The sequence below is a fragment of the Mus caroli genome, chromosome 3 (assembly GCF_900094665.2).
Source record: "Mus caroli chromosome 3, CAROLI_EIJ_v1.1, whole genome shotgun sequence".
Taxonomy (NCBI): Eukaryota; Metazoa; Chordata; class Mammalia; order Rodentia; family Muridae; genus Mus; species Mus caroli.
In genome coordinates this window covers 17,432,629-17,451,346 of record NC_034572.1, presented here as the reverse complement: position 1 = coordinate 17,451,346, position 18,718 = coordinate 17,432,629, and the positions used below count along the sequence as shown (strand labels likewise).

General features: G+C 39.8%; 1 protein-coding gene across 1 annotated transcript in view; it reads left to right on the top strand.

Moving 5' to 3' along the window:
* LOC110291054 overlaps positions 1–11,479 on the top strand; it is a 77,061-nt gene extending 65,582 nt beyond the window's left edge. The window contains exons 3-4 of the mRNA XM_021157998.1: positions 751–974; positions 11,128–11,479. Coding sequence (XP_021013657.1) covers positions 751–974; positions 11,128–11,337 — 434 coding nt within the window. The 3' untranslated portion in view covers positions 11,338–11,479. The remainder of the gene's footprint in view (positions 1–750; positions 975–11,127) is intronic.
* The last annotated feature ends 7,239 nt before the right edge of the window (positions 11,480–18,718 follow it).

The window sequence follows — 18,718 nt, the reverse complement described above, 5'->3', positions numbered from 1 at the left end:
GAGGTATCTCTTGTTTTATTTTTCCCAAGGAGAGAAAATACAAGGGAGAATTATTGGATATACACATGGTGGTTTCTTTTTAGTTTATGTATTCATTTAAAGACTTATTTTCATTATCTGTTTTACAGTGTATCTGTGTGTTTGCATGTGGGTGAGAGGATAAAGGTACTTATAGAATCTAGAGGTGTCAAATCCTCTGCAGCTGGAGTTATAGGATGTTGTGAGCTGCCTGGCATTGGTACAAGGAACTGAATTCAGGTCCTCTGCAAGAGCAGTATGCACTTTTAATTGTTGAGCCATCTTTCCAGTCTCCTTTATTGTTAAAGTACTATTTCAATAGTAAGTGGTACACTTTTTTTCTCCTTGATATATACATTGTTCTGATATCTTTTAGAAGTAGTCTCCTATGAAACACTCTCATAGGTCAATAATCTTGTTTTTATTTAACTTATCATTATCCTTTGTATTTAACAAGAACAATTTTTAAAAAATTCTTAAATGAACAAATGGGTTAAAAGAAAGGCAAGGAAAATGGTCAAAGTGATACAATGTATTTTTTAAAAATCCCTTTCTGACTCCATTCTAACATGGGTCACTAATCAGTTAAATTTGAGGTACATACCATTTAAGACTAATTTATTTCAAAGGACACCAGAGTCCTGACAAAAGATTCACAGTGTCTTAGTTTACTCTGAGGCTTCCTGGCAAAGTAGAGTCCAGGAAGGAGAAAGGCAGTCTAGATATGGGCAGGCCATGGCTTTTCCCTCACCCAAGTCCTGTACAGGTACCTAGCAGCCACTGAGAAAGGAAGACATTCCAAGCAATACTGGGAAGGCAGATTGATAGCTGTGTTGTTAGCTTCTAAAGAATTCTGTAACTCAGCTAAAGCAAAAAATGGCTGGACTGCAGGTATTTTCGCTGAGGAAGTGGCACCTGTGGTCAGCAAGTCTTGGCAAAGTTCTGCTAGGTTAGAGGTAAGCCTCATCTGATTTTCAGAGAATCTGGGCAAAATAGAATGCACGTCCCAAGAGAGATGAGGATGGGGACAGCCACACTGTTTTCTGAAGGGAAAATGGTGTGTTTGTGGAAGATCCTGTGTGGCATATTTGTGGGCTGTGGGGTGGTGGTGAAGCATGGTGGCACGGAGAGTGGAGACTCTAGGGTGAGTGGAAGCTTTCCAGTCTGCCTCAGCTATGATGCAACATCATCAGCTGTGGCACCACCCTAAAAACCACTGTGTTTGGAGCCAGGGATATACTCAGATGTGCCAGTGCCAATGTGTTTTGCATCATAATTAAAGCAGCATGGACACTAATTCTTACCCAGAAATTCTCATCTCCTAGGTCTGCAGACAAATGGCTTTTGCTTTCTGGAGCAGGAAACTTTGGAGAACTTATGCAGTCTCCTTCTTGCCTCCAATAGGGTGGAGCATTACTAATGCTGAACCCACAGAAAAGAGACCTGAGTACAAGTAGACCAAAATCTTCCAGACTCCCTACTTTGGCCAAAATAGCACAGAAGGAAGGCTCTAAGTGCTTGGTTCCTTCTAGCCCCAGGTCTCAGTCATAGTCCTATTGTCACCGACAAAATTGATGTGCCATATTTTGTTGAGATTCTTTCCTTTAAGCTAAATATGGTGAAGGCCTTCCTAACCATTGAAACATGGGGATACAGTAATAACCCCACAGGTCATAATGAAAGGAATATTAGCAATACCCAGGCTTGGATTCTATGAAAGTGGAGTTCTGGCTAGGGCTGAAAGTGGAAACAACCACTATTGGCTTGCAAAAAAGTTACTTGGGTGATAATTTGAAGATGGAGATCTTGGCTATGTATGACAGACCACAATGCCTTTAGCCAAAGAAAAAAAAGCTCAATCCAAAATCAGAATGTTTGGTCTTTCTTGCCAAACAAATTCATGTTTGGGAACTTCTAGGCAGCTGTTTGGGATTACCTACTGCTTAGTCATAGAGATGAAGTATTAGTGTGATTAAGTCACTGTGTATTCTTCTGTCAAGTTGGTATTTACATCAGGGGTATCTGAGTCCCTATAAGGACTTTCTGTTGTCTGTAGGTGAGGTAGGAAAGGTGGGGTAAGAGGAGACAATGAAGCCTCTCCTCTCGTCATAACTCTTGGAGATCCGTGTTCTTCCCTCTTCTCAATGTCTAAACTTTCATTCCTTCTTGCCTGGGTGATTTATAATCCTCTGACTTCATCTTTCCTCCTTTGACCCTCGTCCTTATCTGAACTCTGTTCTCATCTCTCCATGAGCTAGCTTATCTTTTAACTAACTTCCTACTTAAAGTAAAACTCAGGCCATGTCTTTGTCTCAATAACTTCACATTTCATAATCTTATACTGAAGACTAGCCACAGACCCTTAAGGACATTTAAAGCTTGTTTTCTACTTGTGTTTCCCAAGTGAAATCTTTATATATTTTTCCCCCATATTTTTGAGACTTGTTGTAAATAGTAGAAACAGTGGTGAGCAAAACAGTCCTGTTTCTTACTGCTTCTGTCAGGTCCATGAGCTCAAACTCCCGGATATTCCCTCTGAGCTTCAGCTACTTGGGCCTCAGCACATACCATCCTATCTTTCTGGGAGACTTTTCCTTCCAGGCTCTGATTAACATACTTTAGGGCTTAGTTTAAGCACTCACTTTCCATGAAGCTTCTTGTGGTTCATGTTCTGTGCCCCTGCTGAGGTCAAGAAATTATTCTTGGTTGATAGGTTGTTCTCTACCCCTCATGGTAGTCACTTCGGAATACACAGACTCAAGTTCTATCTTTTTCCTTCTTTTGGGGAATAGCAATGTACAATGAGCTTAAAGATTCAGCTTTAAAAACTTGTCCTAGTTTCATTTCTGTTGCTGTGATAAAATAAAAGGATTTATTTCAACTTACAATTTCAGGTTAGTGCCTATTATGGTGGGGAAGTCAAGACAGGAGCTTCAAACAAGAGAGTCACATCATATCCATAGTCAAGAGTAGAGAGGAATTAATGAATTCATGTTAATCTGCTCACTTGTTTGTGCTCACCTTGATTTCTTTTCATTTTTTAATTTTTTATTAGCCATTTTCTTCATTTACATTTCAAATGCTATCCCAAAAGTCCCCTATACCCTACCCCTGCCCTGCTCCCCTACCCACCCACTCCCAGTTTTTGGCCCTGGCGTTCCCCTGTACTGGGGCATATTAAGTTTGCAAGACCAAGGGGCCTCTATTCTCAATAATGGCCGACTAGGACATCTTCTGCTACATATGCAAGTAGAGACACAAGCTCTTGGGGGGTACTGGTTAGTTCATATTATTGATCCACCTATCAGGTTGCAGACCCCTTCAGCTCCTTGGGTACTTTCTCTAGCTCCTCCATTAGGGGCCCTGTGTTCCATCCAATAGAAGACTATGAGTATTCATTTCTGTATTTGCCAGGCACTTGCATAGCCTCACCACAGACAGCTATATCAGGGTCAGCAAAATCTTGTTGGCATATGCAATAGTGTCTGCGTTTGGTGGCTGATTATGGGATGGGTCCCCAGATGGGGCAGTCTCTGGATAGTCCATCCTTTCGTCTCAGCTCCAAACTTTGTCTCTGTAACTCCTTCCATGGGTATTTTGTTCCATATTCTAAGGAGGAATGAAGTATCCACGCTTCGGTCTTCCCTCTTCTTGGTTTTCTTGTGTTTTGCAAATTGTATCTTGGATATTCTAAGTTTCTGGGCTAATATCCACTTATCAGTGAGTGCATATCAAGTGAGTTCTTTTGTGACTGGGTTACCTCACTCAGGATGATATCCTCCAGATACATCCATTTGCCTAAGAATTTCATAAATTCACTGTTTTTAATTGCTGAGTAGGACTCCATGGTGTAAATGTACCACATTTTCTGTATCCATTCCTCTGTTGAGGGTCATCTGGGTTCTTTCCAGCTTCTGGTTATTATAAATAAAGCTGCTATGAACATAGTGGAGCATGTGTTCTTATAACAAGTTGGAACATCTTCTGGGTATATGCCCAGGAGCTCACCTTGATTTCTACTCCCATTTGCCGTTTAGAATTCTGTGCCTAGAGAATGGTGCCATCTATAATGGGCAAGGTCTTCCCACATCAATTAAATTCAGACAGGAACTAGAAAGATGACTCAAAAGTTAAGAATACATACTGCTCTTCCAGAAGATGTGAATTATGTTCTCAGTATCCACCTTGGGGAACTCACAATCTCTTGTAACCCCAGCCATAGGAGATCTAGTACCTTTGGTCTCCACAAGCACTTGCACTCAAGTACACATTCCCTCACACAGACACATTTATATATATACATAAAAGTTAAAATAAATATTAAAATCTTAAGATAATTTTCCACAGACACTTCCACAGGTCAACTCAATGTAGAAAAAAAGTTGATCACTGAGACATTTCCCATATGATGCTAGGTTGTGTCATGTTGATGACCAAAGATATTTACCACAACATACCAGTGACCATTACTGAGGAATTGAAGTTGAATCCAATATTCAGCAAAAACAGGAATCTCAAGGCTCAAGGGTGTCTTTACTGGAATACTGCAAAGCTTTTATTTATATCAAAGTTCACAGTAGAGACTGAGAAACAATGGAGAACATATGAAATGTTTCTCATCATGACTATCACCAGATGTACTTGGGATATAGAAGGTCTCATGGCCAAATGAGGAAAGAATGAGTTTGTTAAGCTGCGTTACTGGTGAGGGGAGAAGAAACATTTTGTCCATGGCATTCATTGTGCAGGCAAAGGCGTTCCTCAGTGGAAATAAACAAAGTTCTATGGGAACAGTGTTCACATAGCAGGATATTATAGGAAAGTATAATATATGCAGGCTATAGGTAACCATCAAAGGGCTCTATGGGCAGATAAATCTGGGCCTGAGTCTTGACTTTACTAATGTACAGGACCTATGGGTAGTTAGTAATATGCTTCAATTCCATATCTGTTAAACAGGGGTCAAATTTGGACTCATCTCAGGATTTAATAGTGAGAATTAATACCCTATTAAAAGTAGTTACTAGCGCAGAGCACAGGAGCAGTGGAGCAGCTGGGAACAGGATCTTTCCGGACTCCATCTGTGTCCTGGAACTAAGGCTATTCCATAGTCTTCCACACCCAAATTCCACCAAGAGAGAGCTGATCTCCCAGGAGTGTTCTTACGCTTAAGCCCCTAGGTGAGATCACCAATTTTGCTCCAATAACTCTCCAAAGAAAGACCTGCCAGAAGCACACAGGACACAGGAACAGCAGAGCAGCTGTGGACTGTCTGCTGTCTCCATCTGTTACTCAGAGCTAAGGCTGTCCCACAGCTCTCCACATACAAATCCCACCCAGGAGAGAGCTGGTCTCCCTAGGAGTGCTGACACATCTAACATCACAGTCCCTCAGGAGGAACAAGCTCCCGTCAGAGACAGCAAGACTAACTAACAGTAGAGGTAACCAGATAGCAAGAAGCAAGGGCAAGAACATAAGCAACAGAAATCAAGGCTACTTGGCATCATAAGAACCCAGTTCTCCCACCACAGCAAGTCCTGGACAACCCAACACACCAGAAAAGCAAAACTGTAGTTTAAAATCACATCTCATGATGATGATAGAGGACTTTAAGAAAGACATGAATAACTCTCTTAAAAAAAAATACAAGAGAACATAGGTAAACCCTTAGAAGCCCTTAAAGAGAAAACACAAAAATCCCTTAAAGAAACACAGGAAAACATAACCAAACAGGTGAAGGAATTGAACAAAACCATCCAGGATCTAAAAATGGAAAAGAAACAATCAAGAAATCACAAAGAGAAACAACCCTGGAGATAGAAAACCTAGGAAAGAAGTCAGGAGTAATAGATACAAGCATCACCAACAGAATACAAGAGATAGAAGAGAGAATCTCAGCTACAGAAGATACCATGGAAAACATTGACACAACAATCAAAGAAAATGCAAAATGCAAAAAGCTCGTAACCCAAAACATCCAGGAAACGCAAGACACAATGAGAAGACCAAACCTCAGGATAATAGGTATAGAAGAGAATGAAGATTCCCAACTTAAAGGGTCAGTAAATATCTTCAACAAAATTATAGAAGAAAACTTCTGTAATCTAGAGACAGAGATGCACATAAACATACAGAAAGCCTACAGAACTCCAAATGGTTTGGACCAGGAAAGAAATTTCTCCTGTCACATAATAATCAAAAAACTAAATGCATAAAACAAGGAAAGAATATTAAAAGCAGTAAGGGGAAAAGATCAAGTAACATATAAAGGCAGACCTATCAGAATTGCACCAGACTTCTCAACAGAGCCTATGAAAGCTAGAAGATCCTTGCGGGATCTCATACAGACCGTAAGAGAACACAAATGCCAACCCAGTCTATTATACCCAGCAAAACTCTAAATTACCATACATGGAGAAACCAAGATATTCCATGTCAAAACCAAATTTACTGAATATATTTCCACAAATTAAGCCCTACAAAAGATAATAGATGGAAAACGTCAACACAAGAAGGGAAAACTACACCCTAGAAAAAGCAAGAAAATAATATTCTTTCAACAAACCTGAAAGATAGCCACACAAATATAATTCCATCTCTAACAACAAAAATAACAGGAAGCAACAATCATTTTTCTTTAATACCTGTTAACATCAATGGACTCAGTTGACCAATAAAAAGACATAGACTAACAGACTGGATATGTTAACAGGACCCAGCATTTTGCTGCATACAGGAAACACAGCTCAGTGACAAAGACGGTCACTACCTTGAAGTAAAGGTCTGGAAAACAATTTTCCAAGCACATAGTCCCAAGAAAGAAGCTGGAGTAGCCATTCTAATTTTGTATAAAAGCAACTTTGAACCAAAAGGTGTCAAAAAGGAAGAAGAAGGACACATCATAGTCATTAAAAAAAAAAAAAAAACCAACTATCAAAATAAACTCTCAACTCTGAAAATCTATGCTCCAAATGCAAGGGCACCCACATTTATAAAAGAAACTTTACTAAAGTTCAAATCACACACTGAACCTCATACAATAATAGTAGTAGACTTCAGCACCCCCTTCTCATCAATGGATCAATCATGGAAACACAAACTAAACAGAGACACAGTGGAACTAATAGAAGTTATGAGCCAAATCAATTTAACAAGTATCTATAGTACATCTCACCCTAAAATAAAAGAATATACCTTCTACTCAGCATCTCATGGTACCTTCTTTAAAACTGACCATATAATTGATCGTCAAAACAGGCCTTAACAGATACAAAAATATTGAAATCTTATGCATCCTATTAGATCACCACAAACTAAAGCTGTCTTCAATAACAACAAAAACAACAGAAAGCCCACATAAACATAGAGGAGGAACATCTATGCTCTACTCAGTGATAACTTGGTCAGGGAAGAAATAAAGAAAGAAATGAAAGACGTTTTAGAGTTGAATGAAAATGAAGACACAACATACCCAAACTTATGGGACACATTGAAAGCAGTGCTGAGGAAAACTAGTATCTCTGAGTGCCTCCAAAAAGAAACTGCAGAGAGCATATACTACCAGCTTGACAGCATACCTGAAAGCTCTAGAAAAAAAAGAAGCAACGTACCCAAGAGGAGTAGATAGCAGGAAATAATCAAACTCAAGGCTGAAAACAAACCAAGTAGAAACAAATAGAACTATACAAAGAATCAACTAAACCAGGAGCTGGTTCTTTGAGACCAGACTAACCAGAGGGCACAGAGACATTATCCAAATTAATAATATCAGGAATGAAAAGAGAGACATAACAACAGAAACCGAGGAAATTAAAAAAAATCATCAGATCCTACTATAAAAGCCAATACTCAAGAAAACTGGAAAATCTGGATGAAATGGACAATTTTCTAGATAGATACCAGGTACCAAAGTTAAATCAGGATAAGATAAACCATCTAAACAGTCCTATAACCCTGCATGAAATAGAAACAATCATTAAAGTCTCCCAATTCCCCCAAACCCAGGTACAGGTAGGTTTAGTGCAGAATTCTATCAGACCTCCAAAGAAGACATAATACCAATACTCTTCAAACTATTCTATAAAATTGAAACAGAAGGAACACTTACCCAGTTTTTTCTATGAAGCCAGAGTTATGCTCATACCTAAACCACACAAAGACCGAACAATGAAAGAGAACTTCAGACCAATTTCCTTTATGAATATTGATGCAAAAATAGAAAAAAAAATCTCACAAACCAAATCCAAGAACACATCAAAATTATCATTCACCAAGATCAAATAGGCTTCATCCCAGGGATGCAGGGATGGTTCAATATATAGAAATCCATCAACACAAACCACTACACAAACAAATTCAAAGGGAAAAAAACCACAAGATCATCTCATTAGATGCTGAAAAAGCATTTGACAAAATTCCACATTTTCATGACAAAAGTCTTAGAAAGATCAGAAATTCAAGGCCCATAACTAAACATAGTAAAAGCAATATACTGCAAACCAATAGCCAATATCAAACTATATGGAGAGAAACTTGAAGCAATCCCACTAAAATCAGGAACTAGACAAGGCTGCCCTTGTCTGTCCCTACCTATTCAATATAGTACTTGAAGTCTTAGCCAGAGCAATTAAACAACAATGGAGGTCAAAGAGATACAAATTGGAAAGGAAGAAGTCAAAATATTACTATTTCAGATGTTATGATAGAATACTTAAGTGACCCAAAATATTCCACCAGAGAACTCCTAAAGCTGATAAAAAACTTTAGCCAATTGCCTAGATATAAAATTAGTGCAAACTAATCAGTAGCCTTCTTCTAGTCAAAGGATAACAGGCTGAGAAAGAAATTAGGGAAACAACACCCTTTACAATAGTCACATTCAATATAAAATACCTTAGTGTGACTCTAACCAAGCAAGTGAAAGATCTGTATGACAAGAACTTTAAGTCTCTGAAGGAAGAAATGGAAGATCTCAGAAGATGCAAAGATCTCCCATGTTCATGGATTGGCAGGATTAATATAGTAAAAATGACCATCTTGCCAAAAGCAATCTACTGATTCAGTGCAATCCCTGTAAATTCTAATTCAATTCTTCATAGAGTTAGAAAGAGCAATTTGCAAATTCATCTGGATTAACAAAAAACCTAGGGTAGCAAAAACTTTTCTCAACAATAAGATAGTTTCTGGGGGAATCGCCATCCCTGACCTCAAGCTGGACTACAAAGCAATAATGATAAAAACTGTATGGTATTGGTTCACTGACAGGCAGGTAGATCAATGGAATAGAAGTGAAGACCAGAAATGAACATACTCTCCTATGGTCATGTGATTTTTGACAAGGGAGCTAAAATCATCCAGTGGAAAAAAGACAGCCTTTTCAACATATGATGCTGACTCAACTGATGGTTAGCATGCAGAAGAATGCGAATCCATCTCCTGTACAAAGCTCAAGTTCAAGTGGATCAAGGACCTCCACATAAAGCCAGATACACTGAACCTTACAGTGGAGAAAGTAGGAAAAAGCTTCGAAGTTATGGGCACAGAGGAAAAATTACTGAACAGAACACCAATGGCTAATGCTCTAAGATCAACAATTGACAAATGGGGCCTCATAAAATCGCAAAACTTCTGTAAGGCAAAGGACACTGTCAACAGGACAAAACAGCAACCAACAGATTGGGGAAAGATCTTTACCAACCCTACATCCAATAGAGGGCCAATATCCAATATATACAAAGAACTCAAAAGTTAGATTCTGGGCTGGAGAGCTGGCCCAGCAGTTAAGAGCACTGACTGCTCTTCCAGAGTGCCTTAGTTCAATTCCCAGCAACTGCATTGTGTCTCACAACTATCTGTAAGGGGATTTTATGCCCTCTTCTGGTGTGTCTGGAGACAGGAACAGTGTAGTCATATACATAAAATAAATAATTCTTTTTAAAAAAGGTAGATTCTAGAGAATCAAATAATCCTATTAAAAATGTGATACAGAGCTAAACAAAGAATTCTCAGCTGAGGAATACTGAATGGCTGAGAAGTACTTAAAGAAATGTTCAACATCCTTAATCACTAGGGAAATGCAAATCAAAACAACCCTGACATTTCACCTCACACCAGTCAGAATGGCTAAGATGAAAAACTCAGGTGACAGCAGATGCTGTCGAGGATGTGGAGAAAGAGGAACACTCCTCCATTGTTGGTGGGATTGTATGCTGGTACAACCACTCTGGAAGCCAATCTGGCAATTCCTCAGAAAATTGGACATAGTACCACCTGAGGACCCATTTATAACTCTCGTGGACATATACCCAAAAGATTCTCCAACACATAATAATGATTCATGCTCCACTCTGTTCATAGCAGCCTTATTTATAGTAGTCAGAAGCTGGAAAGAACCCAGATGTTCTTCAAAAGACGAATGGATATAGAAAATGTGATACATTTACACAATGGAGTACTACTCAGCCATTAAAAACAATGAATTCATAAAATTCTTAGGCAAATGGATAAAATTAGAAAATATCATCCTGAATGAGGTAATCCAGTCAGAAAAGAACACACATGCTATGTACTTTCTTCCCCCACCCGCCCCCCCCCTGGGAAAAATTCTCATCATTTTATTTAAGTTCACATTAATGATAACTTCTGAGAAATCAAAGTTATAAACAGAAGCAATTAATTGCTACCTAAAGATTTCAAACTATTTTTTTTCCTCTCACCCACAGGTTGGTCTACCCACAGATAGCCCTGGCCATTTGACATTCACTACCACTGGGTAGAAATACTGTGTAACACATTCATGGTTCCCAGCACAAACGCTAATGTGTCTAATCCAATGTGCCATTTTGATGAAGACAAAGGTGCTACTCTGTTGAAACACGTTCACATATTAGAGTCAAAGTCCAGTGTAAATCACCAGTGTCCATGAATAGTTAAAGACAAGTAACCATCCCATTGATAATTTCCCAAATCAGACCCATCACATATACAATGCTGATCAACTAAGTGCTAACCTGTGGAAACCCATGCTTAGACTCGTTTCCCTGGAGGCCGTCTCTAGGAAACGGTAGGGTCGCACTGTCTCATTTCCTTTCTTCTGTTTTCTGTCTCCAGGAGCATGAGCAGCTCACCTATTCCTCCATGAGGTCCAAGGCCCCAAGCGTCATCGTCACGGGCCTCAAGCCCACCATCACATACATATTTCACATCCGAGTGAGGATGGTGACAGGCTACAGTGGCTACAGTCAGAAGTTTGAATTTGAAACAGGAGATGAAAGTAAGTTTCACTCAAAGATGTGCTGCTCAAGTAAAATGCTCATTTAGGACTGTTCCAGTTGATCTGATATTAGAAAGCCGGGTGGTCCGATTTCTAACAGCCCTTCCAAATTGGGTATGTTTCCTATACCCCCACACATTCATTCGAGTTACTCTTTAGATGCTAATCAATAAATACCTTCTGAAATGCCTTGCTCTCAAACAGCCAATGTGTCACAAAAATGCCCCATTGTACAGAATTTATCACTCATGCTATTACACAGCCTCTTAATGGATGATGTGAGTCTGATTATTCACCAATTCTGGCATCATAATACAAAACTAATGAAAACTGGGAAGAGATATAGCCATGAAAAAATGATTTCAGCACTCAGTTCAAAATACAGATGTTCGGCGCCTTGTCTCAGATCAGTAAGAACAGTGTCCGGTACAAGACATGTTCCACCAATATGTACATTACAAGATTAAATATAGATGCATGGGCTTTAAGATAAACTCACATTATTTCCACCACTCAGCATACTGAAAACCAAAACCAGAAGTAGACTGATATTTAACATGCATAATAAAATCTATTAGTCATATACCCAGATATACTATTGAATACAAAGATCCATTATTCTTTAATCTCTTTTTAGGGTACTAGACATTGCCATCCATGTCTAGTCACTTGAGAAGATTTACCTGAGGTACCAGCACTTCTCATACTGTTCTGTAATGCCTACAGTTTGCTATGCACTTTCTTATAAGTGTATATTTGTCCAACAACTCAGAATACCCAAGATAGAATTCACAGACCATATGAAGCTCAAAAAGAAGGAAGAGCAAAGTGTAGATGCTTCAGTCCTTCTTAGAAGGGGGAATAAAATAATCATGGGAGGAAATACAGAAACAAAGTGTAGTGCAGAGACTGAAGGAAAGACCATCCAGAGACTGTTCTACTGGGGATCCATCCCACATGCAGACATCAAACCCAGACACTATTGTGGATGCCAAGAAGTGCTTGCTGACAAGAGCCTGATATAGCTGTCTTCTGAGAGGCTCTGTCAGAGCCTGACAAATACAGAGGCAGATGCTTCCAGCCAATCATTGGACTGAGCACAGGGTCCCCAGTGGAGGAGTTAGAAAAAGGACAGAAGGAGATGAAGGGGTTTGCAACCCTTAGGAAGAAAAGAAATATTAACCAATCAGAACCTCTTCCCCCCAGAGCTCTCAGGGAGTAAACCACCAACCAATGAGTATTCATGGAAGGACCCTTGGCTCCAGCTGCATATGTAACAGAGGATGGCTTTATCTGGCATCAATGGGAGGAGTGGCCTCTTGATCTTTGGAAGGCTTGACGCCCCAGTGTAGGGGAATGCCATGGTGGAAAAGCGGGAGTGGGTGGGAGGCAGATCACCCTCATAGAAGCAGGAAGAAGGAGGATGGGATAGGGGGTTTCTGGAGGGGAAACCAGGAAAGGAGATAACATTTGAAATGTAAATAAATAAAATATCTAATAAAAAAGTAGTTATCACTGTGATTAGTAGGAATTTCAAGTGCTCAGTAAGCACGGTATCAAGGACATAACTTAGCTTTATTTACCACTAACATGCCCCTCTGTATATGTATATGTATATGTGTATATGTATATGTATATGTATATGTATATGTATATGTATATGTATATGTATATGTATATGTATATACTTGTATATATGCATATATATGTATATGTATTCATATATATGTATATATTTGTATATGTGTACATATATATTTCTTAAATAATGGGATTATGAATTGGTCTCTCAAGTCATTCAGAAGTCATTTTTGAAGTGCCTGTTGGTGAAGCTAAAATGAGTAATTTGGTGTTCATCTCTGTTTACCAACTTGAAAGCTGCATCATCTGGAAAAGTGCTCTTTTCTTCCTTTTTGCTGTTCTAAGACAAGGCTTCCAATGTTTTTTTTCCTCATCCATTCTCCTTGTGTTGAGATATTAACAGTAAATCAAGTGCAAAAGAGTGAGTAGGATGTGAACTTAAAACCTGCCAACATCTCCAACAGATGTTCCAAAAGACACCTAAAAGTTTGCTTCTGTCTGTAAGAGAGCTCAGCCTCAAGAAGACAATGACTTGTCTCCAGTTTAAGAGAAACAACCAATAATGCAGAAATGCAGAGATCTCTCCAGTACACGTCAGTTCTGGAATTACTCTGAGCCTGGAAACATCGCTTTCCAATTTGACTTGGAAAACATGGATGCTGACAAATACTTGGTGATTGACACTCATGCCTCTTGTTTTGGGTCCTGTGCACACAAGACAAGCTTCTTGTTGATGCAGTTTCTACCATTAAGAGGCAAGGACAGAAGGAAACTATGTCAGGTTTCTAGGCAGAGATAGTCTACTCCATTAGTATAAAAATGAAGATGGGTGAGGAGCAGACAACACTGCTGTGGAGAACTGCTGTGTGAATGTTACACGGAGTGAGGACCAAGGTAGTGGAGGATGAGACAAAGTGATGCTTTTCGTGACTGTGTATTTGGTGTTTTTCCAATGATGGCACAGACATCCTTCCATTCAAACCTGTCTTCTGGAATCATTTTGCAAAACCATGTTCAGGAAATAATTTAGGTTAACTATGGCCATTTAGGGGAAGCTTCTCATTTAACTAGAGATCATGGATCTTGGGACCAAAGATGCATATTGCTAGCTCATTAGTGCTGGTTCTTAATTTGTCCATTTTCCCCCCCTGGAAGATGGAGGTTTCAGCGGCAGCCACTGTCGTTAAAGCAACACAGAAAAGAGAAGGAGCAAGTTCTGTACTGTCTCAATTGTGTCTTTTGCTTAACCTATACTTGCAGGAGTGAAGCAGGACAGCTAGGGAGCCACAGGCTTCCTGTGCCTTGGCCTTCTTGATGACAAGTCACTTAGGGAGTATTACCAGCCTCCAGCCAACATTGTATGATGGGGAGCCTGGGATCCTCCTAAGCTCTGAGCATCAGGTAGCTTCTTGGAGGTAGAATAACCCTCAGTTTGGGGGATGCTTGCTTCTATTTACTGCTTGCTTAGTACACTTGTGTTGTTTGCGAATAAAGTCTAATAGCTGCTTTATGATGCACAAAATGGTACTTTAGCTACCACAGAGAAGTAGAAATTGAGCATCTTTTTATTTATTTAGCCTCTAGTACATTTTAAAATGTTAATTCAATGCATATTCTAAATTAAGAACAGGAAGAAAGTTCTCTTAGGGTGAAGTTCTGTGTATCTGGCTCTACTATGTATTGGAATTGCCCAGTGAGATTTAGACACATCTGAGTATATGCTATTAATAAGCTCCCAGCAGTGAATCAACTGTGTCAACACAGAAGCCTGATTTGCATAAAACACTCAATATAAGAGAATACAGGGTATATATTTTTCAGCAAGTAGTCGTGCAATCTGAACATTTTAAAGCTACCCAGCTAATCAGAAAAGCTACACATTCTTGAAGACCTTGTTAAATTTATAAAGAGTAAAGTCTGATTTTCAACAATGTGATTAGTATAGTTTACAGCTGAATTAATTTGTTAACTGAAGTACAGAGTAGACTGCAACACACAAATTTCAACATCTTGGAAGTAAAGAGATTGTTTTCTTCTTGACAAATTAAGAGGAGATACAGAGTTAAGCAGGCTTTTAGACTTCTGTTAAAGCTTGCACCCTGGAATCCAGCTGTTGAGTTTGGGGTTTTGTTTTGTTGTTTTTAGATTTTATCTTTATGTTTTAGGCACACACATATGAAAGGATGTCTGTGTGTGGGTTCATACATGTGAGTTCAGGTCCTGAGAAAGCCTGAAAAGGGTATTAGATCCCATAGAGCTGGAGTTACAGGTTGTTGTGAGCTGCCTGCAGCAGATGCTTCGAACTGAACTCTCATCGTTTGCAAGAACATTAGTGTGGGTCTTCACTGCTGAGCCATCTTCCCAGCCTTGGAGTTTGGAGATTTTTAGTGAAGTGCTTTTTGAGGTAAAACATGTATAATTCGCTTTGCATTGTGGAGTGGAACTGAGAGTTAGGGGAGACAGGGGACAACTGTGGAGACGTGCAGGGACTTGTCTGGAGTTGGCGATTCATTTCCCACATCCCCTCTCTGTTTAGGACTGTGAGTCTGGGGAGCCCACTGAGCCCAATTCTTCTCAACATGCTATCCAGGGACACCACATTAGTAGCTTGTGCTGACCTACTGTGGACATATATATCCCACAGAAAATAGCACAGTGCTACAATTCCTCCATTCTCCCTTCTGAGAGACGGTTATTAAATATTCATCCTCAATTTGATCAGTTCCCCTATCTCTGAAATGGAAGACGGGATAATACTCCACCTTCATATGGCTTTGATGAAATGTAAGTGAAGTATTTAGTGTCATTTCTTAAACAACCCGTGGACCTCCACTGTTCTCTGTGTTCTTGTTTAGAAGCAGTTTGATAAGTCCTTTTGAGGCATATTAGAGATGATGAATAACAATAGCTAACATGTATTGATTACTTCTTTTGATGTAGTCACAAATTTCAGCACAGGCTAATCATCATGTTCTTAGGTTTATCCCCAAACCAAATAAGGCAGACTAATTCTCAAGAAAACTAAGGCTTAGCAAGGAGTTTATTTAAAGACATAAATGGCAAGTTGTACATCTGCACCTTCATCAATGCATATCACCTCCCCATAAACACACACACACACACACACACACACACACACACACACACTTCTGCTAGCATTCTTAAAGCTATATATGCTTTCTGGTCCCAGGGAAGCTTCAATGGGACCTCAGAAAAGATGTGACCTTAAACCAACTTAATTCCTTGTCTTGTTTTCACAGGAAAGGATGGGAGTGAGAGAGGCTTGCCAAGACACCATTCAAGGTTTTATGTCCTGATTACACTTCTACCCTCTTTAATAAGGAGATAGCAAATCACTGCCTACTTTTATAGATGAGTGGGAAACATGTACCCATTGGAATGAATTAATAAAACCAGGAAGGTGCTGCGGACTGGCCTCAGTTAGCTCATCAATCCACAGGAGAACCAGGGTCCCAGTACAGGTGGGCAGGAGTAGGCAAAAAGGTGACATAAAAGATGCATAATGGTTCTTTATACAAAACAAAGAAAATGCATACATAAAAAGGTGACAGGAGTCAGGCAGTGTTTACAACTGAGATAGGAACAGCCCTATCTATAATCAGCTAATCACAAGAGCCAGGTGAAAGGTCTGATGCAATGCTAGTCTATTGTTAAACCCACCACCAGGGGTCCCTTAGTAAATACCTAATTATGCTATTCCTCTGGGCCTAGTGAAAAACATGCACCAGGAGAATTCTGTTCTACTAACCCTTTCATGAATAATACAATAGTTCAGTTCCTCCTAAAACCACAACCCACTTTCTTTCTACTATTATGTAATGTAGGCTGTCATTCCTGTCTGTAATGAGAATCCTAACTACTATTTTGAACTAGCCCTGGGAATACTAGCTCATATCCAGCAAACTGATATGCCTGATTGCTAACAGTCAACACTGGGGCATTTTGTCCGGATGAATAACATTCTTACAAAATTCCAAGCCCAGGGTCAGCTCAAGGACTGCCTAGGACATTGGTGAAGGCCAGCAGTAGAGTTCAACCTAATTTAAGTATTAGTAAAATCATTTCTTGGAGGCACCTATAATAAAAAAAATACTGAAAGAAAGCACACAGATCCATACACCAACTAACACCGGGACAGGATTGGAGCATTTCGTGCCAAGGTTCCAGGAGACTGTGTTTCCATGAAACTCTTTGCCTCAGGACTGTGTCCAAGCCTTTAGGCCTATCACGCAGACTTCACTGGAGTGGGTGTGGCAGGAAAGAAAGCAACAACTCCAGCATTTAAGGGCTTGTGTCTTATGAAGGGTAACTGTTTCTTCTGGCTAGACATGGAGTCTTTAAGTGGTAACAGTGGGGAGTTTCCTGTCTTAGTTAGGGTCTTACTGCTGTGAACAGACACCACGACCAAGGCAACTCTTATAAGGAGAACATTTAATAGGGGCTGGCTTACAGGTTCAGAGGTTCAGTCTATTGTCATCAGGGCTGGAGCATGGCAAGCATCCAGGCAGGCATGGTGCAGGAGGAACTTCTAAGCTCCTACACCTTCATCTGAAGACCTCTGGGAGAAGACTGGCTTCCAGGCAGCTAGGATGAGGGTATTAAAACCCACACCCACAGTGACAAATCTTCTCCAACCAGTAAATACCTCCTATTCATGCTACAATCTGGGCCGAGTATATTGAAACCATCATATTCCCATTATCCAGGAGTCAGTAACTTACCTGTAGGCTTCACTTGAACTCTCAGTCTCCACACTAGTTGAATACTCAAGCCTTTCTTAAATAGGAGATGGAGATGTTAACCTTTCTGCATACACATAGCAAAGCTCCCAAGTGTTCTCTCCTTCTGACTTTGCCAAGCGTTTATTCTTTCTAAGTTAGAGCTACTTGCTTACATTACATGCCAGATGTGTGTGCATTTATGTAGGTTTGTGTGTGTATATATGCATGTATATCTTCAGCTGATTCCTGGTAGCTATCAAATAGCTATATTTCCACAATTGGAACCTTCCCTAGTCTGAGAGGTAAGAACACAGAGCTTGTGACTTGATGAGAGAACTTTACTGATTGATCCTGTGATGGTTATTTCTCACTGTCCTCTTGACTTTGGCATCAACTAGGAAATATACCTCTGGGCATGGTTGTAAGGACATTTCAGATAGACTGTTTTTAGAGTGGAAAAAGAGGAAGAAAATAAAGAAGAAAGCAGCATCCATCCCCTGCTGCTTGCTGACTATAAACACAATTGGACCAGTTGCCTCCATATTCCTGCCACCATGCCTTTATGCCACCCTGTCAGAATGGACTACATTCACTCAAACTATGAGCTGGGAAAAAAAAAAATCTCCAAAACCGCTTTTGCTAGGCATTCTGTCAAAACAATGAGACAAGTAACTAAAATAAATCCTCACCAGGGCTAAATTTTCTTGGCCCAGTCTTAAACTGAGGGATAGTCTGTTCTTGTATTCATTCAGGGGATGTGCTCCAGGAGGCTTCCTAACCAATATAGATTCATCCTTCCTAGTGTACACCCTGCAGCTACATCTGTGAAACAAAATCTCATAAATTTTCAGCATACCTAGTTCGGGAAAGTTATTTTTCGTTATGAATGTTTTTCTTTTTCTGAAAGTAGGGAAACCATGCAGAAATTGAAAGTAGTCCGTGACACCTGTATAAAAAGTTTGCAGAGTGTCAGGAGGGAGCGACTACGGGATCCTGAGTGGGCTGAGAATTGTGGGAAGAAGGATATTATGATGGTAGAAGGCAAGGCCAGGGAAGAAGAAACAGTCATTGACATTTTTATATAGCATAGACTAAGGCAGGGATT